General features: G+C 41.8%; 1 protein-coding gene across 3 annotated transcripts in view; it reads left to right on the forward strand.

Annotated features, from left to right (window-relative positions):
* The first annotated feature begins 2,192 nt into the window (after positions 1-2,192).
* The window catches only part of cpeb4b (cytoplasmic polyadenylation element binding protein 4b), a 33,254-nt gene continuing 8,821 nt past the window's right edge, over positions 2,193-26,625 (forward strand). The window contains exons 1-6 of one of the 3 annotated variants that reach the window (XM_086012213.1): positions 2,193-2,628; positions 3,448-4,669; positions 17,175-17,265; positions 22,038-22,088; positions 24,972-24,995; positions 26,290-26,460. In XM_086012213.1, coding sequence (XP_085868339.1) covers positions 3,497-4,669; positions 17,175-17,265; positions 22,038-22,088; positions 24,972-24,995; positions 26,290-26,460 — 1,510 coding nt within the window. In that variant the 5' untranslated portion in view covers positions 2,193-2,628; positions 3,448-3,496. The remainder of the gene's footprint in view (positions 2,629-3,447; positions 4,670-17,174; positions 17,266-22,037; positions 22,089-24,971; positions 24,996-26,289; positions 26,461-26,625) is intronic. The other 2 variants (XM_086012214.1, XM_086012215.1) reach the window with 2 other exon arrangements.

The raw sequence follows: 26,625 nt of genomic DNA on the forward strand, positions 1-26,625 counted from the left end.
TCAAGTTAAAGACAAATTGTCATTACAGTACATATAGACTTTTTGTGATGAAAAAAATATATATACAATAACAGTTAGTTAGTTAATTATTGAGGTAAAAGTTCCACTGTATTTTTTTTTTAACTTTATTCTTGTAAAATGCCTTTTTCTCATGTCACAACTCTATACATGTTACATTCACACTTTTCATTCATATTGTTTTTAAATGACGGCATAGGGTTTTATTCATGTGATATTTTGACTTTCTTGTAGTTTTGACTCCACTCTGTCAAAATTATGGTCTTAATATATACTGTTACTAATGTTAAGAAAAAATAATTTTGTCCCTTAAAATAACTTAATTCTCCTGTCCTAACATTACAACTGCATTTATTCTATGTAAAATCCCATACAAAATAGAGCTTTATTTGTTCCGATTTTATTCTCATAATATTTCAACTGTAATCCTTTTTCATTGTGCGTGAGTCTGAGCCACTTCGAGCCAAATGAGCCACTTTTAATATCCAGAAATGAATGTGCAGGCATTTGAAGAGTTGAATGGTGTCACAATCAGATATCTCAACTCTGTTTTCTTTCATAATCCGATTATTTTGATCTGGTCACTCTCTGACCCTGCTCATCCTTTCTGTACACATTTATCAATGCAGTACACGATGCTTCGTCTAATTTATCAACCTCTACAGCTGGATCCAAGGTGACTTGATTTATTAGATAGTCATTTGTGGCGGAGGGTCGTCAAGACTGACAAGCTTCGCGATGACCTCCAGGTGATAATGACCACACAGAGAGGAAAAACACACAAGGTGGGGGACACGGTTTAGATGAAGGGATGTTGGGGATGGTGTGGGTGGACGTGTGGGAAAACGACTGGGCGGTCACAGAAAAACTCCAGCTCAGGTAGCTCACTTCTTGTGTTAGTAGATGAAAATCTGGCAAATGGTAGCTTGGTTTAGATATTGAAGGAAACATATTATGCTTGATGGATGGATGGATTTTGTTTTACGATTTAAAACAGTTCCCAGGTGTCTTAATGACATATCTATGATAATGCTTTCATCAACGCTGTCACCTAATGTTAATCTACAAAACTCTGCAGCTGTGCTTACCTTTTAGATTTGACAGACGCATCACACGCGGTAGATGCGGGATATTGCGGCAAATGGAAGTTGCTTTGAATTGTTAAAACAATGTACAATGTGAACAGATTATTCTTTTTCCATTTTTTCCAATACAGATGTATTTTTTCCAAATTCCAAACTAAGCTGACAAATAATGGTACAGTATATAAAAAAAATGGATACTTTCTTAAACACAAGCTGAATGACCATATCGCTGGTGTCGGGCCAAAACCTTGCACCTCTGAAATAGTCACTTTTCAGGAGACCCCAAAGTTTGTTCAACCATTAACATTGCATCGTGAAAAAGAAGCTGTTTTCAAGACTTTAGATTGGTGAATAATGTATAAAAGTAACATCCACGCATGTGGACTGACCGATAGTATAGATTTTTGAAAAAATGTGAAATTCATTCAAATGTAACTTATGAGCTTTGGCCCAACGCCAGCGATATGCATTGGAGGTAAAAAAAAAAAAAAAAGCAAAAATGCATATCGTGGCAGTCCTGTGAAAAACACATTTCTCGCAGGTGGCCAAGGTGCACAGACTAGAATGAGCAGCACAACTGATGGAGAAAGTGTGACAAAAAAGTTTCTTCTTAGTTGTATTTAATTATGTCATTACTGTTTCTTATAATAAAGTGTAATACTATTGAGTGCTATTTTTTTATTTAAAAAATACCCCCCCAATTATTATTTTTTTTGGGCGGCTGGAATGGATTAATGACATTTCCATTCATTTCAAAAGGGAAAGATGATTTGTCATGATACGGGTGATATAAGTTCAATTCAACTCATCTCAAAGCACCACAGCATATGTCAAGATGAATGTCTAGTGTCAATATATATCTATTAGTAGAAAACATGTCATGCTGGGAAAAAAAAGACTTCCATCTGATCATTTGTGTCCTCCTCTGCATCATCATGGCTGTATTGTTCCTGTGTGTGGTTTAGGGGATGGTGGGCGGAGTCAGGGCACGGCTGCTGGCTACACGGCCAATCAAACGCCGAGGTGTGGCTCTTGCAGGCGTGGCCTTGACTGAAGGGGCGGAGCTAGAAGCGGAAGCGTGTTTCGGCTGATCCCTCACTGTCATTCGGCCACGGTCGGCTTCAGGAGAAGTGGGGCAAGCCAAAGCTCACTCACACACACACACAAGGACTCAGGCTGGATAAAAATACTGAAGCCAAGCTTAAAATGAAACCGACCGAATAAGGCTCGAGACACTACACGTACCCGAGCGCATTTGACGCGTTGCCAAAGCTTAGCGAAGCCCCTTCGGATGACACGGTCCACATTCGAGGCAAAGCGGTGTCATTGAGCAGGCAGGACACGTCAAGAGAAGGGAGGAGGAGGAGAGAGAGAAAAAAAAGCTGACCGACTGCACTGTACGACTCAAGCTATTAAATCGCCTCCGCCGGCCTTAAGACATCCTTTCAAGGACACCAGCCTGCTGTCAAGCCGACGGAAGGTTCCCGACAAAGACGTCGCCGAGGTCGGAGGTGGTGATCACAAGGTGAAGAAAAAAAGGCGTTTTATATTAGCCAGCTAGCGGCTCGTGCTAACAGTTAAAGGCTAGCTCGCTTTGGCTAGTAACCGATATTAGCTACTTGGCTAACTAGTTTTTACCGGTTACCTTTCGCCTCACTATCTTTTCTTTTTGTCTGTCGTCTTAATCGTGAATACAAAAAAGCACACAACGGATCTTTATGGTGCTATTTCGTGAAACGGTCGCGTATTGCTCCTCGCTGATGAAAGAGCATAGACTCTTGACAGCTGTCAAACAAGGTCGTGCGGGTTTTTTGTGTGTGTGTTTTGTAGAACATTCCCCCCACCCCACGTCGATTAGTCTTTAAAACGTCACGTCACATCGTTTGTGTGTTCTCTTCTTTTTTTGGCCCCACGCCGCGAACAAATTCATGGCGTGTCAGTCGCTTTTTGCGTCAAGTCAAAACGTCTCCGAAATAGCGATTGTGTCCCTCGGCCCTCGTCACATAACAGCACGTATGGCTTGCACGCATTTGAGGGGGTGCTGCCGGCGACTCAGCTGTCCGTGGACAAGTTGGGCAACGTCACGCGGTTATAATTAGACCGGTGGACATGTCCAACGTTAACGCTTTGCCCACAGCTTTGACTGACGCTAGATTGTTCGCTGTTCGAGAATGGGGTCATTGAGGAGGGAGTTGATTATCGTATATCTAGGAAGTCGGTGAATGGAAGAAGATATAATACAGAAAAATATCATCTATGCACTTTAAATGCGACTCCCTAAATCTGTTTATGTGTAGAGGTTGCTACTGTGTGACACCATCCTGTCTGTGTGTTCTCTCAACAGGACCAAACGATCACGGGATACTATTTGTGTGTGTGGGGGCAGCAAACAAATGGGGGATTACGGGTTCGGAGTCCTGGTTCAAAACAACACTGGCAACAAGTCCGCGTTCCCGGTCCGAATCCACCCGCATCTGCAGCCCCCACACCACCACCAAAATGTGTCGCAGAGCCCCGCTGCGTTCATAAACAGCACCACCGCTGCGGGGAATGGAACCACGGCGGGCTCTCCCTGGCTCTTTCCCGCCTCGGCCACCCACAGCAGCGTGCAAGACGAAATCCTGGGCGGGCCCGAGAAGCCCAAAGCGCAGCAGCAACAAGAAATGCAAGAAGTGCAAGAAAAGCAGCTTTCCCCCGGGAGTCACCAGGAGGGCGGCGGCGGGATCATTTCAGAACTAGAAAAAGGCCGGTCGGAGGACGGCAAGACGGACAGCGGCTCGCCTGAAGGAAGCACGGGGAAAGAGAAACAGATCCGGCTCGAGTCTCCGGTTCTGACGGGTTTCGATTACCAGGAGACATCCGGTCTGGGCGGCCCGGTCCAGTCTAGTACCACCTCGTCGTCGCTCACCGGCTTCAACAACTGGTCGGCGGCCATTCCGCCGGCGCCGTCAACCATCATCAATGAGGACGTCAGCTTTTTCAACCCGGCCTCCGCCAACAACGGCACGCTGCTGTTCCAGAACTTCTCCCATCACGTCAGCCCGGGCTTCGGCGGCAACTTCTCCCCTCAGATAGGACCGGCCGCCGCTCTTTCGCAGCACCACCCGGCTCCCCCGCCGCACCCTCACTTCCAGCACCCCCACAACCAACACCAGCAACACCGACGCTCGCCCGCCTCCCCGCACCCTCCTCCGCCCTTTCCGCACCGGAATCCGCCCTTCAACCAGTTGCCACATTTGTCCAACAGCATGAGCAAGCCCCCGTCCCCCTGGGGCCCGGCCAGCTACCAGAGCCCCTCTCCCTCCCCGGGCTCGTCCACCTCCTGGAGTCCAGGAGGCGGCTATGGAAGCGGCGGTGGTGGCTGGGGAGGATCTCAGGGCCGAGATTATCGCCGAGGTCTCAACGGCGGCATGACACCCATCAACTCCATCTCGCCGCTGAAGAAGACCTTCCTGAACAACCACGTGGCATCCCAGAAGTACCCTCGCAACACTCCCGCCGGCTTCAACCCCAAGTCTTGGATGGATGATGGCGTCGGCCGCAGTGATAACATCTTCCCTTTCCAGGTATGGGGATACTCTTATTATGGGGGTCATCAATCTGACCAATACGACATTTTGTCGGTACGAACATAACTGCACAAGTAGGCACGCTCAGTCCTGCTGCGTTTACTATTTTTCATCAGATTGTTTAATATTCATGGCCTACAAGGTTTTCCATACAAACGTTTGCTGTAATTGTGACATTTTGAGGTTACGTATGGTGGGCAATGAACTGCTTCACCGAATGGAGGCAGATTACATCGTCTCATGACACAAGGAAGCACGCTCAGTTCCTGCTGTACTTAGTGGTTAATCATTGGATTATTTTATATTCATGACCTGGAATGTTTTCCTTACAAGTATTTGCTGTCATTGTGAGATTTTCTGACATTACAAATGGTGGGCAATACACTAGTTTTCTTGGTGGCGTTACAATGCATCGTCACACTCAAAGGCACGCATCTTTACCACTGTATTTAACTTTCTCATGGCTGGGAAGTTTATCCATAGTAAATTTACTGTAGTTGTTACAATTTGAGGTTAGGACTATCACATAATGAACTAGTTTGTGCAGCGGTGGAAGAACAGGCATACAGTGTTACTTCTACTTACAAACGTATCTTCATACGACATTTCCAAGTTATGAAACGCCTCAAGAAAATATTGCCTCTTGTTACGAAAGAAATTTCAGGATACGAAAGGTAAAAGTATGGTCTGCTACTCGCAGCTCCAGAGTTTACTGAACGCGACATACTCATAGCTGCTCTGCCGTTAGCTATTACCTAGCATCTTCCTGGCATCCTATTGGCTAAGAGGGACCTCTATCGTATGTGTCTATGTGTGTAGATAGACAGGTAGATAGATATTTATGTGATAGATATGTCTATGCAGCGTCCTCGTCATTCGCCCCTCGGGCCATGAGGTGTTCCGATAGTTTTACGTGAGTATTCGTTATGAACCCCCGAGAAAGTGATGGAGAAATGAGGACAAGAAAAAAAGAAGAAAATAGTTTTTTTTTGTCCATACAAACAAAGCAAGAGATATAGAAAAGTTTGAAAAAGGGATGTATTTGGTTGATCTCGCCAAAGAATATGACCATAATGTATCGACAGTCGCCACGTTATTAAATCAGTTCTTTACAAAACGCCAGGCAAAAACCACTTCTGAGAGAGAACATGAACCAAAGAGGGCAAAAAGCGATGAGGACAGCAATTAAAAGGTAACTGACCATCATTTTTATTATTTACTCTATTCTTTGTTTTTTACATTATGCACAAGTCTCATTGTGCAATAGTCTAATTGTAACATGTATTTGTTACATGTTTTGATGCATTTTTATGCTTTATAAAATATTTATGTCTGAATTTTGGGGCGCTTGGAATGGATTGGGGCATTTACATGGAAAACAGGTCTCTACTTACAAATTTTTCTAGTTAAGAAATATCTTCCAGAACCAATTCATTTCGTGAGTACGGGTACCACAGGACACAGTTTCTGCCGTATTTAATAGTTTTCATTTGATTTTTTTTTCAAATATTTGTTTTTCATGCAAATATTCACCGCGTTTTTGACTAACTTAGGTTATTGGCAGATTCCGACTCATGCGCAAATGTGGGTTCTGCACAAACGGAATTCCGTAAACCGAGGACTCCCCTGTACATACTGTACGTTCCATTCATCCGCTTTCCTGGGTGGCGTCACGGGCTGGAGGCTAATCCTAGCTGGTTTAGGGTCAGCGATGTGAACCTCAACACTACAAATACATTCTCATGAATACGTTCATGCCTTTTAATACGTATTTACCGCCAATGTCTATGCAAAATATAATTAAACAGCAGCCCGCCTTACTGTTAATTCATTACTGTAAAGATGATATTGCTGCTATTTTAAGATGTGGGGGCTGGTAGGTGGGCACGGATTTACAAGGCTCTCCTCTTGACACGTGAGCTTATAAATCAGTATTTTTTTTTTTTTGGGGCCCATGTGCTTGGTTTGCAGCATGTCTGTGATGATGACTAATGTGCTTGTGTCACTGCAACGTTGCAGTGTGCCACATATGCGAGCCATGGGGGGGGGGGGTAGGTTGGGTGTGGTAGGGGGCTGGTATGAAGGATGGAGAGATGGTTGAAAAATAAGATGAGAGAGGTTTTAAATAGAAAAAAACAGCCGTTGATGATTTGCATTTAAGAAAAGAATGGTGCTAATGTGTGTGGGGGAACTCTGCCTTGTGCCACATCACAAGGTATCAATATCTTAGTCTCTGAAATGGAGCAATGGAGCCTAATGATTTTCATCGATTGGCTGTTTATTAATGACCCAGGATGTGTCTGCTATTATGCTACCAACAAAATGGCCTCATGACGCATTCAATGTGATTTGTAATAGCTGGGATCTGAGTATGCAAATAATTGTGTTACCACATGCATAAAAAGGACTGACGGGAAAAGGGTAAACGGAGCCTGAAGATAATAAATTCATTGTATTGATCCAGCTGGAGATTGATTGCGTAGGTCATCACAAGGAGGCGGGGGGGGTCGAGGGATGACGTTTGCCATAGGCTCAGCTCGACCTCATGACCTCTCTAAGTACTGTACACAGCCACTGCCCTTTTTGCATTTGTGTGTTCTTTTCACCCATGCATGCAAAATAAACTTGTCAGTCTCGTATTTGGGTGGATTCAAATCAATATCATTATTAGATGTTCTAATGTGTGCGGTGACTTCCTTTGTTGACTTAGCTGCCAGCAGCCTGCACTAATTGGTCTTAAAGACCACCATCTGGCGCAAGTCAAATTGTATTCAAATGTAATTATATGTGTAGTATAGTACAGTGGTCCATATCACCTGCAAATAGTGAGGGTTCACTGTATATACAGTGGAAATTCAAAATTGTAACATTTTAAGAATGTTTCTCACCCGACTTCCAGTGATGACAAAGAGTAAAAGTGTGATGAGATGCATATAACAAAGTGGAGCTTATTGTCATGTAGCAGTTCACACGTCTCTGTCCTGGCTGCTCAGAACAATGTGGCTAAAATGACAGTATGTAGACATCAGAAATAAGTGAAAATATATGTACTGGGGCTCCTTCTATTACGGTTTCTGTGATGTAACCAGACAGTACATATCACTTAGGTGTAATATCCCAATTATATTACGTATAGAAAATGTGTTTTAAAGAGGAGGAATCATAGTTTGGAAACAGATTGTGTTTGATCTTTGAGATTGCTGCTGTATTCGTTACACACTCTTGCAAGGATGAGTATGACTCATAGTGTACCTTGGGCCAGAGAGTAAGGACATTGTTCTGACATGTCTCAACATGCCCTTGGTCTGTCTTATTTGATTGTCTTTTTACACTCAAAACTCTGTAAATAAGAATTCAAATAAGGGGCACATTTGGAGTATGGCACGGCATCCATCTTAATGCCACGAACAATCCCCAGTCAGTCCCCTGGTTGGGTTTAATTTACAGCTCGAGTTGTGGGCCTGGAGCTGCACTAGTATGTCTTCCAGTGGTTGAAACAGATCAAGCTAAGTAGCATTGTCCTCCTGGCCTCGTCATGCAGCAAGGACACGTGGAGGGAGGCTAGGCATACAATGACCTTCCTCTGCTTGTGTGCATTTGCAAAAGAACCAGAAATTATACAAGTATAACCCATTTATGAAGAACACACAGAGCTTTTGTCTGAACTTGAAACCATTTTATCAAGGCGTACTGAAACAATGAATATGCATTATTCTGGACGTTAATGCAGTGGGTATTGTGTTGTGCCCCCATTCATAAGCGAATTAGCAATTGGCATGTTCTGGTGTGCTGTAGTATGTTTGGGACAGTATAAGCAAGCCAAGACGAGTCACAACTAAGTGACTCAGTATGTTATAGTAATTTTGGTTGTTTTACGCAGAGAATAAAAAATACATACCAGTGAGTATTGTTATATTGTCTGTCTACATGTTTTGGTGTTCGATTTATCTTCAAGAATCCAATGCTTTAAAGCATTGCAACACCACAATATAGGTCTATTCATCAGCTAATCTTTGAAATTTTGCATTGAATTTTGTGTGTTAGCATTAAGCTAGCAGACATTCAAAGTGATGTGGTTGTTTTAAATACACATTGTGTAAGGTCACCCATGAGTCATTTCCTTCCTGGCCCAAAGGGTCACTAACATAATACATAAAATTCCTAACTACCATATAAAATAGAGACAAGTGAACCAAAATTGAGCAAGAAGAAAGTCAAACTGCTCGCCATTTAGGGACGGCTGACAGGAATGTAACAGAAGTATTTGTTGGTAAGGCTTTTCATTCCCATGCTTAACCATTATTCTTTCAGCTACATGCTATTATTTAGGTGAGTATTTAGTTTGGTGAAATACATTTCAAATTGAACAGAAAAGCCAACACTTTGCTCCGTCTTGTACTAAATATTTCCAGTTGTGTGGTTATTTTCACAACTTCCTCTTTGCCATGACGGGTAACCTTTTTGGATGGAATCGCAAAAGTACAAAAAAAAAAAAGAAGTTGCGTAGCTCTATTAGATGCTCCCTGAGCTAAAGTCCCCACACTTGAAACTTCTTTAACGCAAGTGGTTAACTTAAACTGTGCCACTTTTGAGGGGTGTGGCTTTAAATTATCCACTGTATTGAATGTTGAGTTTTCAGCAATGAACAAGCCAGTTCGTTTTGTTTCTTTAAATGTTGCATTGCAGAGACGATGTAGCATTCACATGACTGATGACGTTGCACAAGGCAGTCGCCGGTTTGCTAACCGCTCTACCTTCCGCGTACAATGAACATTAACCATACACAACCTGTTCAAATGCCAGGTTTTTGTGATGTAACAAAATGTATGTGATGTAACAAATGTATGATGTGACCGATCACCTTTACAACCAATCTAAAAAACCTTTGTTGCCGCACCTACCTCAATCTTCTGGTGAAGCCATTTTTTTGGTGCTGATTTAGATGTGTGCTTTGAGGCATTGCTACGCTGAAAAGCCTCAAGGTTTTGTGCTAACACTGACTTTTGGAACTGTTCATAATTCTCTCCACCTTGACGAAGGCCCCAGTTTCATCTGAAGAAAAGAGCCCGTTATTATTAGGCTGCCACCACTATGCCTCAATGTAGCTATGGTGGATAAACCTTGGTTTTATCAAACCATAACACATTTTCTCTGATGCGTTTAGGAGGTTTCAAGTGTGTTTTTGCAAATAGTAGCCAGGCAGGCTTTGCAAAATAAGGCTTCCATCTTGTCACCCTCCCCCCAGACATATGAAGAATTCACATGTACTAAACAGTCAGTACGTACCATAAATTCCTGCAGCTCCTTGAATTTTGCTGTCAGTCCCATGGCAGCATCTCTGGCCAGTTTTCGTCTCATCTATTCATACATTTTGGGCGCTGTTGAGCCATACAATCTCCAGTAGATGACTTCCACTGTATATTTAATACGTTGGAAATTATTTTGTACTCCTGTTCTAATTTTTTTTTTTCAATTGCTACAGGTTACAGGACACATACATGGTGGAGAAAAAGTTTTGAAATGATTTAACCTGCTTTCATCTTTATGAATATCACAAAAATATGACATTTTGAACAAGGGTGTGTTGACTTTTATATCCTCTTTATATCTGTATCATCTGGACAATATGAGGAGTGTCGCCACACTGCTTTTTTACTCCCTGGAGAAGTTTCAGTTTTTGCAGCGACATAGCAGATGCACCATTTTGTCCAAAGATTTCAGAAGGGTTTGTTTTTGGAATATTTTTGTTTTTGTTTGAGGAGTCCATATGCTGCTTCGAGGCTGTTCATCCCAAAGTAACAGGAAGAGCCACGCAGGGCACGCCATGTTCCAGCACTGTAGTGCAGGCTGCAGTAAGCGGGGATGCTGCTGTATTAGAGCAGCTTTAGTATTCGGGCTGGGCTGATGGCCAGCTAGCAGCACTCCTGCTAACAGCTAATGCAGCATTCAGCCTTTGCAAAGCTTCTCCCCTTCAAAATGTGATTTATTTTGTAAAATTGATGTCAAATTGAATTTCTTTCTTTTCTCTCAGCCCCTCACACCTTTGATTCTTAAGGTCAGAGATGTGCTCTTGTGTCAGGTGTTGTGTACTCGCTGTAAGCCAAGACAGGATGTTGTCTTAACAGAACCACCTGGACAACTGTTGGTTATAAAGCGCTCTGTTTGTAAAGAGTTGACATCGACTATTGTGCATCGCCAACCCTCATTCATCCCCTGCTGAACTCCCAATTGTTAGAAAGGACGTACAATCAATATAAGAGGTTGTTGTGCAATTAGAAAAGACCAAATTAGACAGACTAAGCAGTTTTGTTAGATCAGGGGTCACAGAAGCTTTAATGCCACTCAGGAGCCATTTCAGTTTTTATAATCCTCAAAAGGCCATGCTGGATTTATGCGAACATACACTTAAAAAAATGATACTATGAATAGCAGTTCCTCTGGTGCTTTGTTTTTGAAATCACATGGTGAGCCAATGCTCTTTCAGGCTGTAGTAGACTGTATTCATATAAGGAGAAGCTTTGCCATTATCTTGATGGAAATGAAACAAGTGTGTATATTTTCTAGAAAAGGACACTTTCCCCCTCCTTACTTTTGGCAGAACGCATAAAAAACTCTTTTCCTTTAGTCTGTTCCTTTTAGTGTAAAAATACGATAAAAATGTAGACTTAAAAAGTTTCTTTTTAAAAATGGACAAAAACCTAACTGTACAGGCTATGTTTTAAGTAAGACAGTTCTTCAAACATCGTTATCTTACCAATAAAATAGAGCTTTAACCACTCTTGGGTTTAATGTGATGGGTGTACAGTATGTGTACATTGAATGTAGCAGCAAGCAAGCTCGTAGTGTTGGCAACTAATACTAGCATGCAACTTATTTGGGTGTTGCAGCTAGTCAGTAAGTGGTAAGCCAGCACGTTCCTAGCGTTGGTAACTCACATTAGCAGCTAGCTCTTTTGCCTGAAGCATGACTGACATTATTACACCCCCCCCCCCCATCCCAATAAAAAAAAGTAGCGCTTTCAGCTCTCTTAAGCCTAATGACAAACATGGAGAGCATACTCGTACGTCACATGTAGTAGTTGGCCAGTCAGTGTCTAGCAAACAAGCAAGCGCTGATAGCTAACATTAGCATGTGACTCCTGCGGCTGGAGCATGATTAGTTATGAAAACTATTCATGGGGGATAGGGACCAAGTCCATAGGGGAATAGCGAAAATCCACAAGTAACACCTCTAAATGATTGATTGCCTTCATTTAAAGGTTTAAACCCCAAATATACCCCAAATAGTAAGCCAAAGAGACAACACATCCAACATTACCTTAAAAAGATTGTTTTACAAACATGCATCAGAAGTGCAAGGACACTGGGGTGTACAGCCACTTCGCAACCCATAAACTACTACTTTCCTATAGCCATTTTGTTAATTTTTTTTTTTTTTTTTACCCAGCGATGCATAGGTACCCTAATTTTTTAAATGGGTATATCATGAATGGCTATCTTCAGTTTGGCACTTAGTGTCCCTTATGTTAAGCATCTATGTTTTAGTGCGACTATTGACTGAGGCATATTTTTCTTTGAAAATGCCTCATCAAGCTCATTTGTATATAACCAGCTGATGTCAGCTGATGCTACAGGCAAACATTAGCAGTCAACCCCAATGCCTGGAGCATCGCGGTTTGACCTTCAATGTTTTTGAGACATATTTTTCACTAAGTCCAGTCTCACTTTTTTTCGACGTGGTATATCTCCTGTTATCTCTTGAATGAATTGGGTGCTATATTTTGTCCAGCACATGATATAGTTTTTCAATTAGTCTGCCATCTCACTGCCTAACTTCCTGATTGAAACTGCATCCAGGAGAAGTGGGTAGTGGATAAAAAAAAAAAAAAAAAAAAAAATCATTCATTAGAGACAGCTTTTCATCCTTTGACGGTGACATGTGCATGCAAATTCTCGTGCACGTCTCTACATGCACTAATTCTGACTGAGCCATTAAGCTGCAGAAGCCCGAGGTTTCAGTCATTACCCCTGCTCTTTGTCACGTTGGTGCTAAATGAGAGAAATGTTTTTAAACTAATGAGGGGCCTGAGCTGGGCTGCATACACAGCACACACTGTTGCGATCATGCGGCTTTGTTGCGCCCTTCACACACCCTTGACAGATAACTCTGAAACTGTGTGTGTGTGTGTGCACGCACACGTCTATGGCTGCATAGGCCCTAATTAGTCAGCGGCTTCTATCTTCTTCATATGTGTCCGAACTTAGCAAGAGAAGACAATGCAATGACTGTATGGAAGTAAGGGTCTTCTGGTACGTCAAAGGTCAACCACAGTCCATTCCATGACATTGGTCAACATTTAATTGAAGTGATTTACCATTCACTCATCCATTTTCTATGGTGCTTATCCTCATTGGGGTCAGAGGTCAGCTGGAACCCTGAACCCCAGAACCATGAGGCATACAAGTGCCATTAAACATTCCACTTTGATAAGTAATGAAGAAGGGTAAAAAAATGGCTTACCCATTTTTTTTTTTTTTTTTCAAACATTCTGTCACCGAAGTTTAAATGAAACAACACACATGAAGCACTCTACTTTTTGAGGGTGGGTGAAAAGCATATGACAGCCAAGTGATGTTGGCGTGAGATGCTAATGCAGTAATCTACCTCTTTACTCAGTGTTCCTTGTCAAACGGTACAAACAAAAGGACATCAAATAAACATCAGTCATAAAATGTCCAAATCAAGTCCAATTAGGCCAGTGTTGTCAAACTAATTTTTGTCACGGGCCGCATTGTACTCAGGGTTCCCTTCAGAGGGCCATTTTTACTGCGAACCCAAATGAATGTTTGATTGCCTCACACTACATAAACATAACAAATTGATGAATAACAAATTTTGAAATAGTGGCCAGTAAAAACTGTTTGCCCAAATATTATTACATTTATTTTCAAAGAGTGATTGGTGAAAAAAATCTAGTAATATCTCAATGTTTTTAAATGTGAAGTCAATTTGCAATTTTGGTATTCTAGCAAGAAACATTTAGTCGATGCACATAATTTGCTTTGGCGGGCCACATAAAATGATGTGGCGGGCCGGATCTGGCTCCCCGGGCCTTGAGTTTGACACCTGTGAGTATGGCAGTAGCAATTCAGGCAGAGAGTCTTATCAAATCTACTTCTTCTACTGTGATCATATTAAAACACATGCTAATGCTGGACAAAAGTACTTGGAGATAGCACTGTATTTAGTTCAAACGGTTGCATACAATGAAGTCATTGCAAGATTTCAGAATAATCCCTCAGTAATCCCCAAGCAATGGAAGGGTTGTGTTTGCCTTACTCTTATTGCACCTCCAGTGCACACTTGCACAACAATCCCAACATTTGGCTAACAATCGCTAATAGGTCGTTTCTGACAGTTTGGGTATTTAATGTTGTAGCATGGCTTTGAAATAGTTTGGCTTGCTGCAGCCATATTCACAAGCATCAAAAGCTCAGCCCGCTTCCCCTTCCTGCCCTCCTGGTAAGGCAGACAGAGAGAAAAGACCTTTCCTTTGCCTTGTACCCTTTCCATCCCTCCATCATCCCCTTCTTTCATCTACCTCTGCCTTCTCCGCTTTGGCCTTCCTCTCCCTCCCTGTTGTGGAGGACGTGATTAGGAACACAATAATAAGAGGTGAAACGGACAACTTCCCGGCAATTTACATGGAGACGTAGAGGTCAAAACAATCTCAAACCTGGGAAAATCCATCATAAGCAATACAGTGTTTCACCTAGATACCCTTTTTACCCCCTTCTCAGATGGCAGAAGGTGACACGAGAGAGTAAAGTACCAAATGAATGACGGAAATGGAGCACATTCACATAGGAATGGTACTGGTCGCGCAGTACATTATAAACTGTGTTATTACATTGATTCAACATTACAGGGGGTCCTCAGTTTACTACAGTTCTGTTTCTAAAGTCAGAATGCACCGTAATCCATCATTAGCCTATGCTAACGAAAAGTCAAGTCATAATTACTGCAAGTATTTGGTTTTGCTTGTCTTTGTTTTTTGGGGTAGTGAAACCACAGTGCTGTGAAGTCAGAGGAGTGAACCACAACACCGTCAGTGCTAATTTCTAGTTGACAATTTGCACTTTACAATTCATTCAACTTATAGTTCACAAATGAAACAACTTGGGTTAACCACTCTATTTGTATTCTTAAGCATTACAAATTAAGACCATTCTAATGTATAATAGTGTGCGCTAGTTTTTGATTTTCTTGTCTTTCACTGTGTGATTTACTGACCCCAAAGTCCATCAAAGGTGCAGTAGTGAGCCACATTTGGAAAAAAAGAAGAGTAGATGTAGTCCAGCCTATGCTGATGTTTGTTTTGTGAGATTGCGCATTGCACACCAGTTTAAAAATGTGACATTTTGGATACTGCTGTGAAATGGCCCTCTTTTTTTTTTTTTGTAACCAGCTGGCATGTGGAGATATCCAACCAATCTCTCGCTTGCTGATAAGATTAAAAGTAGTTATTGAATTTAGGGAATATAGAAAGTAGATAAAAAAAAGTCCTCTGCCTGCCCACACGACCCACAGTCATGCGCTGAGGTCTGTTTTTGTGAGCACCTCCCAACATGTGACCTCACATAAGAGTCAGTGGTCTATCACTGAACTGTGAGCTTTTCTTCCTGAGGTGACTTTGCTCTGTTGTCACATTGCTCCGTGTCAAACATGGCGCCACAAAAGTATAGCCGGCGTGTGACCGGCACGAATTGAGAACATACTAACGTGGTGGCATTGCAGATCACTTGCAGGTTGGTCCATTTCATGAAATGTCATCATTTGTAAGATACCTGTGTGATTGTCCAGTCATGCTTTAATTTGACTAGAGTGAAATCTGTGAGGTCAAACACACAAAAGATTTCAAAACGACTTTTTCCTTTGGAATTTTTTTTTCTTAAAGTAACATTCTTGCAAGTCTAAAAGTAAACTAAGCACTGTATGTTGATCGTCAAGATAGGCAACCAGCACATATTCAAAAATCGCCATTTGCACATTTTTCTGTACAAAATAAAAGATTTTCTGAGGAATACATCTACTTGTACCTAGCGACGTATGAAATCTTGACATGCTGTTTTCTGTATTGTCCAAACACCCCGCTGCTTCTAAGGTACAATGTTGGCAGAAAAATAGCTAGCGTTGGCTTGACAGTGCACATCGGCATGTTGCGTGTGAAGTTAACAGCTGATAATGCCTTACTGCTCAACGTATACTACAGTAAATTCCTAACTAAAGATAATCATTTGCAATTATATACATGTCTTTTTTTAAGAGAGAATGTATCACTGAGTCAGAAATAGTAGATGGCCAAGAGTAAAGTTGTAATTGGTATTTTTACTGGGTGCAAAGCGGAGACGCACATGTAAGCATCCTCATACACCCGGTGCATTTTTTTCGAATTAAATCTTTAAACCATTTATTTTGAAAAGTAATAGTGTAAAATGAGTTTGAAATGATATGAAAGTGTTTTGTGACCAAGTTGGCATATAGTGTTGAACCTATTGATATAGGCCAATATTGACATTTTTGCCTTTACAATTGGCAAATATTTGCTATTTGCAGGAGGTCCGGGTTTCAAACCCTCTCAAATACTGAGGGTTGACTGTATTTAAAATGACCTCTGATTAGTACTTCTACTACTGTCAACTCTTTTTGTTGCTTGTTTTTCATCATTTTCTATCGTTGGATTCTAAAATAACTCCATTCCTGATAAGATGCGCTAGGGAACACCCCTAAGTTATTAGTTGTGACCAAACAGTCAAACCATCATGACGAATCAATTTCTAGTCACCTCACTGAAAAATCACATTTGCAATGAGCAGAAGGCTCTGTTGAGAGCATGTGAATGAGGAACTTTTTAAAATCTGGAATTGTTGCTTTTACTCAGACAGCTCATGAAGAAGTGAGCTAATCACTCTGATGTGTTTAGGTGGAGTCCAAAGTGAAGTCTTATCAAAGTTACTTTACTCTGTACGTTCATTTCAAGATAAAGTCTACAGAAGAGACATTTTTATTATGCCAAACATGGAAGCTTGTTGCAGATGTTTGTCAGTTTGATTGCTGGTCATTAAAAAAATTACAACATTTCATTTATGTAGTTTGTCGTTGGTAGCTCGACAATAATGTTGGATAAGTCTGGCAAACCTTTGCTTGGAGTTTCTCCTTGCATGTTTTGAATGTGTGCACATATTTTGTGTGCGCGTGCATAACCAAAGAACAATTCTCACTATGGTTGGTATGCGACTGTGTTGCGTTACAAAGCTGTCGCCTCCTTTTACTGCCAACCTGAAACAATACTTTACAACATCCACGGGATACATCAAGTAACACATTTAACCACACACAAAAGGATTGGGCTTGTCGATTGTCGTCATACTGCACATGACGTTAATGATGCCTTTGTAGATTTTTGTGCTTCATTTAAGATGTTTGTTCTTCCCTTGTTTAGGAGCGCACCAGGTCGTTTGACAGTTTCAACATGAACACTCTGGAGAGCTCCCTGATCGATATCATGCGGGTTGAGCAGGACAACCTGAAAGGTAAACACAGCGGCCCTCACTCATGCAAATAGTGGCCTGACTATAATACAGTATTGCACGCATTCTATGTCACAGACGCAATCATCACGATTAGCCCCGGACACCAGTTTTACCAGTGGGTAGGAAGTTGTGTAAACATGTTTGTCTTAATTGGATGCACCAAAAAGTCTCAAGGAGCCATGACTGAAATTGAGCAGGAGGTTAGCCATTTTGGGCAAAGGTTCGTATTTTGACAAACCCCGAGTAGAAGGGAATTTGTGCTAAACAGCTCCAATTGGAATCTAAATTGCAAAGTTTTTTTTTTTTGTCTGTGCCTTTCAATAAGCATAAGCATTTCATCAAACTGATCATTTTGAAGATTTGGCATGATAAAACGGGTATGATGGTACATCACTGATTGTAATAAATTAGCAGCTTCTCAACAGACTGATGGACTGTTTTACTTTAGAAAATAATGAGCAACGGAATCATAATTTATGTGTGTGCATTTTCTGATCTGTCCATTTGAAATAATGTCATGTTTTTGAAAAAAGGGATGGGAATGAAAACATGTTGGTTTTTTTTAAATCTGATGAATCGACAAAATAATTGACCGATTAATCAGTTAAAATAATCGTTTTTTTCCAGCCCTTATTACCTCATTGCCATCACTAGTACCTTTCTGCTGTAATTTCACAAAAAAGGCAAAGAAATAGAAAAACACCAGTCTGACGCCCCCCACCAAAAAAAAAGTGCCAATATTTTCCATGACATCACACACGATCATGGTTTGAGCTGCATGTTTTAGTTTAACTTCTGAGGCATATCTTCCCACCCCATTTGGTTGAACTCCAAACTGTAGCACTTTTTGAGCTATTCAACCTCCAGTGGTTCCATTGTGCACTCTTTACTCCTTGCTGCTTCAGTGTTGCTTCCACAGTCTTTGTTTGAAATGAAAATGGGGCTCAAAATGCTGAGCAGCCCATAGACAATTTGCAAAGATTAAATTCTAACTGACTTTAGTTATTGATTACCAGAGAGCAGCCAATGACAGTTATTGACCGAAAGTTGTTATGCAACACAGCAGAAATAGGTTACTGGATGTAGCCCTGCATGTAGCACGCCTTGTTTCATGTGTTTAATGAATCTAATTGCATATGACCAGGACATAGCCAATATTGATTTTTGGGGAGATACATGTTGTAACAAGTTCGGGTATTGATACTTAGTTCTCAAGGCATTTGTGCAGTTGAAAGGATTTGTGTGGAGCATCGGGGTTTTAATTAATGCTGGATAGGACACAAAGCTTAATCCTCCAAAATACTGCACAATCAGGTTTTTGCTGCTCGGTCATCACTCCTGAATGGAATACCGTTTCTTCTCAGGCAAATTCGTAGGCACACATCTCAAACCTAGTCCTCAGCAGCCTATGTTAACTGTTCAATTGTAACACCGATGATGCTCTCCAAACAAAAGCCCAGTGTCTTTTGCAGCCGTAGTTTCACTCTAACAATGTTGAAATGAGCTCCGCAAGACATTACACCTTTTATTTATTTCGGCCTCATACCCACTGTGCTCAGCTAGCTCCAGCTGTGCTCTAATGTTGCGCTGTCAAAGCTTTAGTAAATCTTACCTTAATAATGTGAGAAGGCTACTTTGGTCTGCTTCGGCACAGATGGATCCGCAGATAGGCCCGACACCTTAAAGCTCGTAAAGTATGTAATATATCCGCACAAAATTTGGACATCGCACTGCTATAATGCCTGAGGTCAGTATAATCACGTCAGCGCAGCTCACTGGAGCTTGTTTAGCTTGCGCTAGCCCACAGTTCCTTTTTACTTCATCAAGAGATAGTTACTATGTGATGATAGTACCATACAGACAGCGCACAATTAACTAGTTAATCACAGTGGCGTAAGAATATTTTTTGGGCCTAGAAGTGTTTTTCATACCAATACTTGCATTTTTCAAACTTGCTCATTGCAGCTGCCCGATAATGCAGAACGGTGGGTCTGCCCTATTGCCAAAGCAGTTTTTCCGTGCAATATGGGAGTTTGATATACTCCCTCCGTGGTTATTTATATAGTGATGGATATTTATTTGAAATGCAGTCGGACCGAACGAGGTTCGAGAGGAGACGGTGAGAAAAGAGAGCGAAAACACAGGAGAAACGAAATAGCAGAATAAAACGATACATGAGAACTGCACAATCAAAGACGGTTTTATGATGGCGATTAGTTTTAATTATGGACCAAATACAATTATCTCAAAGAGAAATTTGAATTGTGTTGGCTTTAAAACTGATTAAAGTTTTATGATGGTGACCAGTCTTAATTATGGAGCAAATTATTTCAAACCGGTGATCTCCATGAGATATTTTGTCAAGTCGACCAATTCCGAGGTCAACCAGCTTCAAGGTACCACCCGACAAACCGTGGAATACCACTTGGTCGTTTATATCTGCTTGGTTAGGAATACAGCAGAATTTACTCTCATTTTACCGCCTTTTATCTTCAGGCACCCTCATCACATTTTTTCGCACGACAGTGCCTCTTTCTCTGCTGCTTTCACATGATGCATCATGCCAAATCCAGCCTCGCCGCCTCATGGTCTGCAAACTGTTGCTCAGTTTAATTAGCCTTTTCCGCATCTATCATCCAGGATTTCATGACATTTGTTTGTACAGAGTTTAGCACTTACAAAGTCCATTTAATTAAACTACTCAACATTATCTCAAAAGTAGTGACTCCTGTTTGGCGTGTCATACTCTCTCCTCTTGCTCCGGAGACCCAGGTGAGCACTTCAATTATGATAAATGAACACGTGTTGTATTCACGTACATTTGTCATTCGGACCATAATTGTGAGCAAAAGTTTGAGGAATAAAAGCAGACGGCACAGGGGAGAGAAAATGTCGACTGTCGACGTGGCTTTGCTTTGAATGGCTTCCACCATTGTCACGACCGGCAGAAAGGATGCCTCTGTTCCGCAGTCCCACCACGCATCCACGCAGATGTACACCAACAAGTTTGAGTGTGCTTGTGCATGCATGTATTTCAACGGTGAACATGTAAAGCGGCGGCACTCGTGGGAGGTTCAGGCGATGGCAGCACCCCACCCTGTAGACATCAGTGGCGTTCATGCTAGAGCACATCCTTCTCATGAAAGTTTAACATTCAATTGATCAGCTGTGCTTGCACGGTACTGTATTGGGCCCAGTTTTATTTTACAGAGTGTACTTTTCCCCCCTTTTTTTGCAGCATAGCCAAGTGTAGTTCAGCTGGGGAAAAAAAAAAAAAAAATCTCACTTTTGGCGGCATCCCTTTAAAACAAGGACGGTCCGTCCTGATTTTGGAAATCTAGGTCTCGTTTTATGCGCGGCATCTCTTGCATTCAGCCGGGCGCCCTAACCACACTGTGGGGGAGGGGCCTCCGGACTTGCATGTGACAGAGGCGTTGGAATGCACCAATCACAGGGCACTCGCTGTCCTTACAACAATGGTTGTACTATTTCAGCTTTTTCATCTCATTATCCCCCACCACCGCAGAAAGCAGGGCTTGCATAACTTTGAAGCGTGTTTGGCATCACAGCTTGAGCATTTGAGTTGTGCTGTTTATGGGCCTGGCAAGTGGAACATGTCTGACAGGAGGCCTGCAGTGTGAGACGTTTGGACAGGGAAATGATGTCGATGGCAGGGGGAGAGAGATGGGTTGGTGTCTCACACATGTAGGCTCTAATCAGATTGATGTGGAGGCAACTGTCGGTGTGCTGGTAGCCGCCGCAGCCTAAGCGTTACCACTCCTAATGAACTCTCAGAAAAACAGCCATATTCAAGTCGACAACTTCAAAACAAATTGGGCTCTTCTGCTGGAAAGATGTCCGCCGTTCTTGGATGAAGTACAGTGGAACCTCCAAATTGAAACAAAATTTGTTCAATAACATGTCTTTCATGTCTCTTGAGTTTTAAAATAATTTTTCCAATAGGAAATTATGTAAAGTAAATCGATTAGCTCCAGGATCAAGTAGTTTCCATCATGAAACCTTTGAACAACATTACAGGCCATGTGACAAGTCAATTTTTGTTGCATTACATTCGTTGCACATTACAAAACGCTGACATCTCTCAAGATTTGCTGATGTCTAGATGGTTTGAATTGTAAGTTGTGTTTAATTTTAAAGACAGAAATTTTGTACCTAAATTCAAAAGAAAAAACACTTTGTTGACCTTTGACTTGAGAGGTCCCCGTTGTAATCAAATGGCATCCATCAAAATCTGTGTTGTGTGATGGCAAAATGCGAAAAGCCCGAGATGAGGGTTTATGTACTATTTCCGCCACCTACAGGCCTGGAGTGGCATACCACCTGGCATGTCATGATTTTTCCGGCAAATGAAATTTTTAGATTTTTAGTTTTGAAAATGCTTCATTCTAATTTTGTTTTTATTGGTTTGTTTTTTTTAATATATGGAGTGTTTGTCATGCACAAGGTTAAAAAAATAGGTCACTATGAGCCACAAAAGTTTATTTATTTTTAATTTTTTACAAGCGTTTTCGTTTCTATTTTATTTCATTAACGAAAATGTTTTTTCAATTTTAATTTGAGTTATTTCATTAGTTTTGGTTATCTACTAGATTTGTCTGACTTTGTCTGACTTAGAATTTGCTTGAAGTGCTAACCTGAATATACAGTCTTTCGACACTGGTCCAACATTTAAATAAATTATCCATGTGTCACATACAGCGCGAGGAGGGGCCATGATGTTAAATATGACCATTGTGTGTCTCCTTGTGCAGGTCGTCTGGGGTTCCCCCATCCTGGCGGGGACAACCCGCTGCCCCTAAATGGTACGTATGTCCGTATGTTGACCAACTCAGGTTTTGGTTTTCATGGGCCTGTCGATATTTGAACTGAGGTGTTCCAATATTCAATAGTGATTCAAATGTCATCCGTAGAGATGATCACTTTACAGCAAAGCCCGCTATGCTGTTCTAAAAACAACACCTCAGATAAACTGAACAAAAGCATCTGAACCCTCAAATGCTCGTAATATACAATAAGAAACGTTGTGATTGATTTTATGATCGTTTTTCGTAGATTTAGGATGACCCTCAGAGAACCATATAAAAACTGTCATGGCCCCTGATAGGATGATATTTGTCAGTTAAACTATGTTGAACCCGAAATGTGACACTGCTCATTTTCATTGGCTGTAAAATTAAAGCTGCTGCGTTTTCGCTGTCTGGTCTCGAGCCCAGGATGTAAACCGGTGATACCGGTAGGTTTGTTCACGATCCTCTGGTCACATGGGTGGATCACATGGTCAGGAGCTGTCATGGAGCCGTGAGACAGATGGTGCCAGCGCATAGGCAGGCCTCGCAAGGCTGCGCACATCCCTCCCCTCGCTTTTATTCCCCCCCCATCCCCCCTCTTTGCATCTTTTTTTGCTCCTGCGTCTTTCCAATCTATTTTCCCTCTCTTGCGCACGCTCATCTTTTTATAGAACTCTGATTTGTTTCAATCCGCTTCCTTCTTTTGCACTCTCTGTCTGTGTTTCTCTCCCTTCACTCCCACCCTCCCTCCCTCCCTCCCTCCTTCTTTGACCTTCCCCCAGAGTTAATGTCCATCTGGGTTGGAAAGTTCACTGTGGGAGCTGGGAGATTAGTGCTCGTGTATATTCCGGCCTCTTCATCCTCTCTCCGCTGCTATTCGTTTTAGATGGCCCGGTGCCGCAATCTCTGCAGCGTGCACTGCATGCGTCTCATACGTTCAGCACCGGTTTAGAGGACGCTATTGTGCCTTCAGAGCGTGTCTGATAAGCGCTGTTGTGTCCCTCAAGATCTGTAGACGCAAGGGTCACGTAGCAAACATCAACTTGACAATTATAAAATCTCGCAGTGGAACCTAGACTACCAGAAAACGGTTTGTGTATCGTTTCTCATTCAATGGCATAAGAAAGAGCATCGAAACTTTAGCTCAGTGTCGACAAGCGTTTTTGTGCTCTCTCTGTAATGCCCTAATATGCCACAGGGTGGCACCAAAGCCCTGGTTGGTAGTGAATAAGTTATTGGTGATAAAGACGTCAATGTTGGAAGTGATACATACAGCTCAGGAGACTAACAACAGTACTTGCTTTATGTTGTAACTGCTGTCATCGTTGGACCATTACTGTTGTTGAGACGACAGTTGTTGTGCTCATTGTTCTCACATCCTGCCCCAGTCACTTTTCCTTGTCCCCGTTAAGTGTGTGTATGAATAAAATGGGCTTGACTGTCGGTGAGGAAATAAGTTTAGCATCGGTGATTTATTTTTAAGGTTCAGTGTGATCCAAAAATTGTGTTGGGGTCGTAGTTGGTGGTATAGATGTGATTTAAACTATTAAAACTATCAATTTTGGCTACTGTAAACATTTTTCAGTGTATTTATTTTGAAAGGTGCGTGTGTTGTCAGACATTTGATCAAACCGGAAAGATGCTACTTAGTGACAGTATTGTGCAACAATCACTTTCTGTCACGCATCTTGAAAGGGTGAATCGTTTATTTTGGTTTGTCATACTGTGCTGAACCTCTATTTACACTTGTCATTTTAGGATGTTAGAATGTTACTCATAACATGCAGTAGTATACATTTTTATACCCGACACAATATTTCATTGCACATTAGTTCCTATATGAACATTTGTTTTGAAATAAAAACAACCAACCAGTTAGCCAACTAGCGTCATGGAACTGATACGTTCCACTTTGGAGGTTCCACTGTGCGATAAATAGATGGATTCATTGTCAACAATTCTCAATGAATGATGAACAGAATGTTTATCAGAATTGATACATTTTTGATTGGTAATTTTTTTACATCACCTGCAAATGGATCCATCTCGTGTTTATATCGGTCACTAGTGATATGTTGGTTCACTCGCTAGACTGTTTGTGCAGTCTGTGCGATTTCATTTCCCACTCGGTGATGATGTGAGTGTGAATGAGTGTTTTGTCTGTATTTGTGCCCTGTGATTGGCGACTCGTGTAGGGTGTAGCCCCAAGTCAGCTGGGATAAGCTCCAGCAACCCGCAATCCTGAACAGGATAAGCGATGTAGATTATGTTTACAGCACAGATTGGCGGAAAGTGAACGGAGTGAGGGTCCCTGGGCGGGGGCTCAGTTCATGAGTCAATTTCGCCACCATGAGGTGCCTTTGAGGCTTCCCCACTTTACAAAAAAAAGTTTAGATTTTCACATTCATATTCACACCTATTGGCGAGTTAGCATCTTTTTGGGATGTGGGAGTAAATAAAACATCCATAAATGCAGCGAGAACACGTAAACTCCACTGGGATTTGAACCTAGGAACTCTCGACTATAAAGCCCGATATGCTAACCACTGAATCACCGTGCTGCTCGCTGTCATGTGATGTTCTGCTCATATTAACAAAACAAAAATAGTTCAACTTTAAGAGCTGGTTTGTGCATTTGAATGAGATGAGACTGTTGATATTTAACCAAAGCGGTTAGTGTATACATAATAGTGGCAAAATGATTTCAAATGTCCCTTATTTGTATGCGTCAAGCCTCACACACAAACAAATATCATGCTGCTTTAGTTCCATGGCTAATGAATAAATAAAAATGGTGGCTAACATCCTTTCCACTGTCACACAACCACCTGGCATGCTTATTGCCACAATGTACTGTGCATCCTCTATAATCACCTTCTTCTTTGACTTCACATGCAGCCAGGAGTTATAGCAGGAGACGAGGTAACAACATAAATCACGGGCGTAGCCGCATAAAGTCCACGCTGTCCATCTCACTATTGCTTTGTGACGTGAAGCCATTTTGTTCTGCTTTTATTGGCTTTTGGTTCAACGGCTCATATCAGTTTGCAGTGATCCGCCATCTGCATGATTGTCCAAGTGTCAAACGTTTATCGTTACAAGCTTATGTTTGCAATCTTATGTTGGACTGCTTAACACATTTATACGCACGCACGCACGCATGTTATGCAAGACTATTGCCGCTTGTTAGCATTTAGCTGAAATTTAATGACGCATAGAAACACACTGGAGCCCAGGCACATGGTTGGAGACACACACACGCCACAGTGCAGTGCATACTGTAAGCTGTGGCTGAGCTAACTCCCTGGCATAAATCTTTATAAAGCAGCTCAGGGCAGGTTGTATTGGAGCAGGCATAGGCAAGGGAGGGCTTAACCCCTACAACACGCGGCACGCGCACACACGCAATCCTCTGTCAAGCTATGTAGACTGGAAGGCAATTTTATGTGTTTCGTGTGCATGCTTTGTCAGTTGTCACCAGTATGGTAAGGTTGAACAAGTATGCAGAAAAACGTGTTTTCTTGATGTTGCAGTAATCCCTGTCGGGATTTTTCAGTTCGAAATATTTTGTGTTGAAATACGTTTACCATCTATGTCTTTAAAATACATTACAGTGATTACACTGGAGGAGGCTTGGACTATGAAACAAAGGTTTTTATTTGGTATTTCTACTCGGGGTTGAACTGAATAATCAACAGTCGACTTTATCACAATGACGGTTGTAGCGATACGTCGAGTAATCGGCAGTCATGTTTTTGACATTAACAACACGGACTGAAATCCACAAAAATGAAATGACAGAAAATATTCTGTAGCTTATACTTAGACGATGAAATGCGGGCTGATTGGACGTTTAATGTCGACAAAAAAAAACCATCCAAAAAATTCAATTATATTCACAATGTGTTTTGTCAATCAATCGAGCACCCATGCTGATTAGCCGATTTCGCCAATGTGTTTAAAAAGCCTGTTTAAATGTGAAGTGTGTGGAAGGAGTGTTTTAAGGCTTAAACGGAACTGTGTATTTATTTATTTTTTACAATAGATTGTCATTCTTGGTTCTGGATGTCACAATGTTGTATTTTGAAGCCAGTGGCAGATGGTGGTGTCGATATTAAAGACACAGTTGCAAAGGATGTCAGATTAAAATCATTGTTGCTGATCTCTCTCTCCTCAAGAAATAAACCCGTGCCTCTCCCCTCCTCTTTTCTTCTAGGCCATTCGTCCCTCTTTCCCATGGAGGATGGCTTCCCCGATGACGAGCGTGGCGATCAGGGTTTGGCAGGCCTGGGCTCTCCACACTGTTTTCCTCACCAGAATGGCGAACGCGTAGAGCGCTACTCACGCAAAGTCTTTGTGGGAGGATTGCCCCCAGATATAGATGAAGGTACACTTGCATCCGACGTATCGGATATCTGGGCCATCTAACACGTTCTGTGAAGTGATAACGTCATGATTTTACGAGAAGTAGTGAAAAATGTTTGCTAAGGAGGAAGAACCACATGAATGTGTGTGAAATGGATTCTTTTTTTTTTTTTGGGTGAATGAGGAG

This window comes from Filicampus tigris, chromosome 17, assembly GCF_054856515.1.
Source record: "Filicampus tigris isolate MCC_2025a chromosome 17, RoL_Ftig_1.0, whole genome shotgun sequence".
NCBI classification, from domain to species: Eukaryota; Metazoa; Chordata; class Actinopteri; order Syngnathiformes; family Syngnathidae; genus Filicampus; species Filicampus tigris.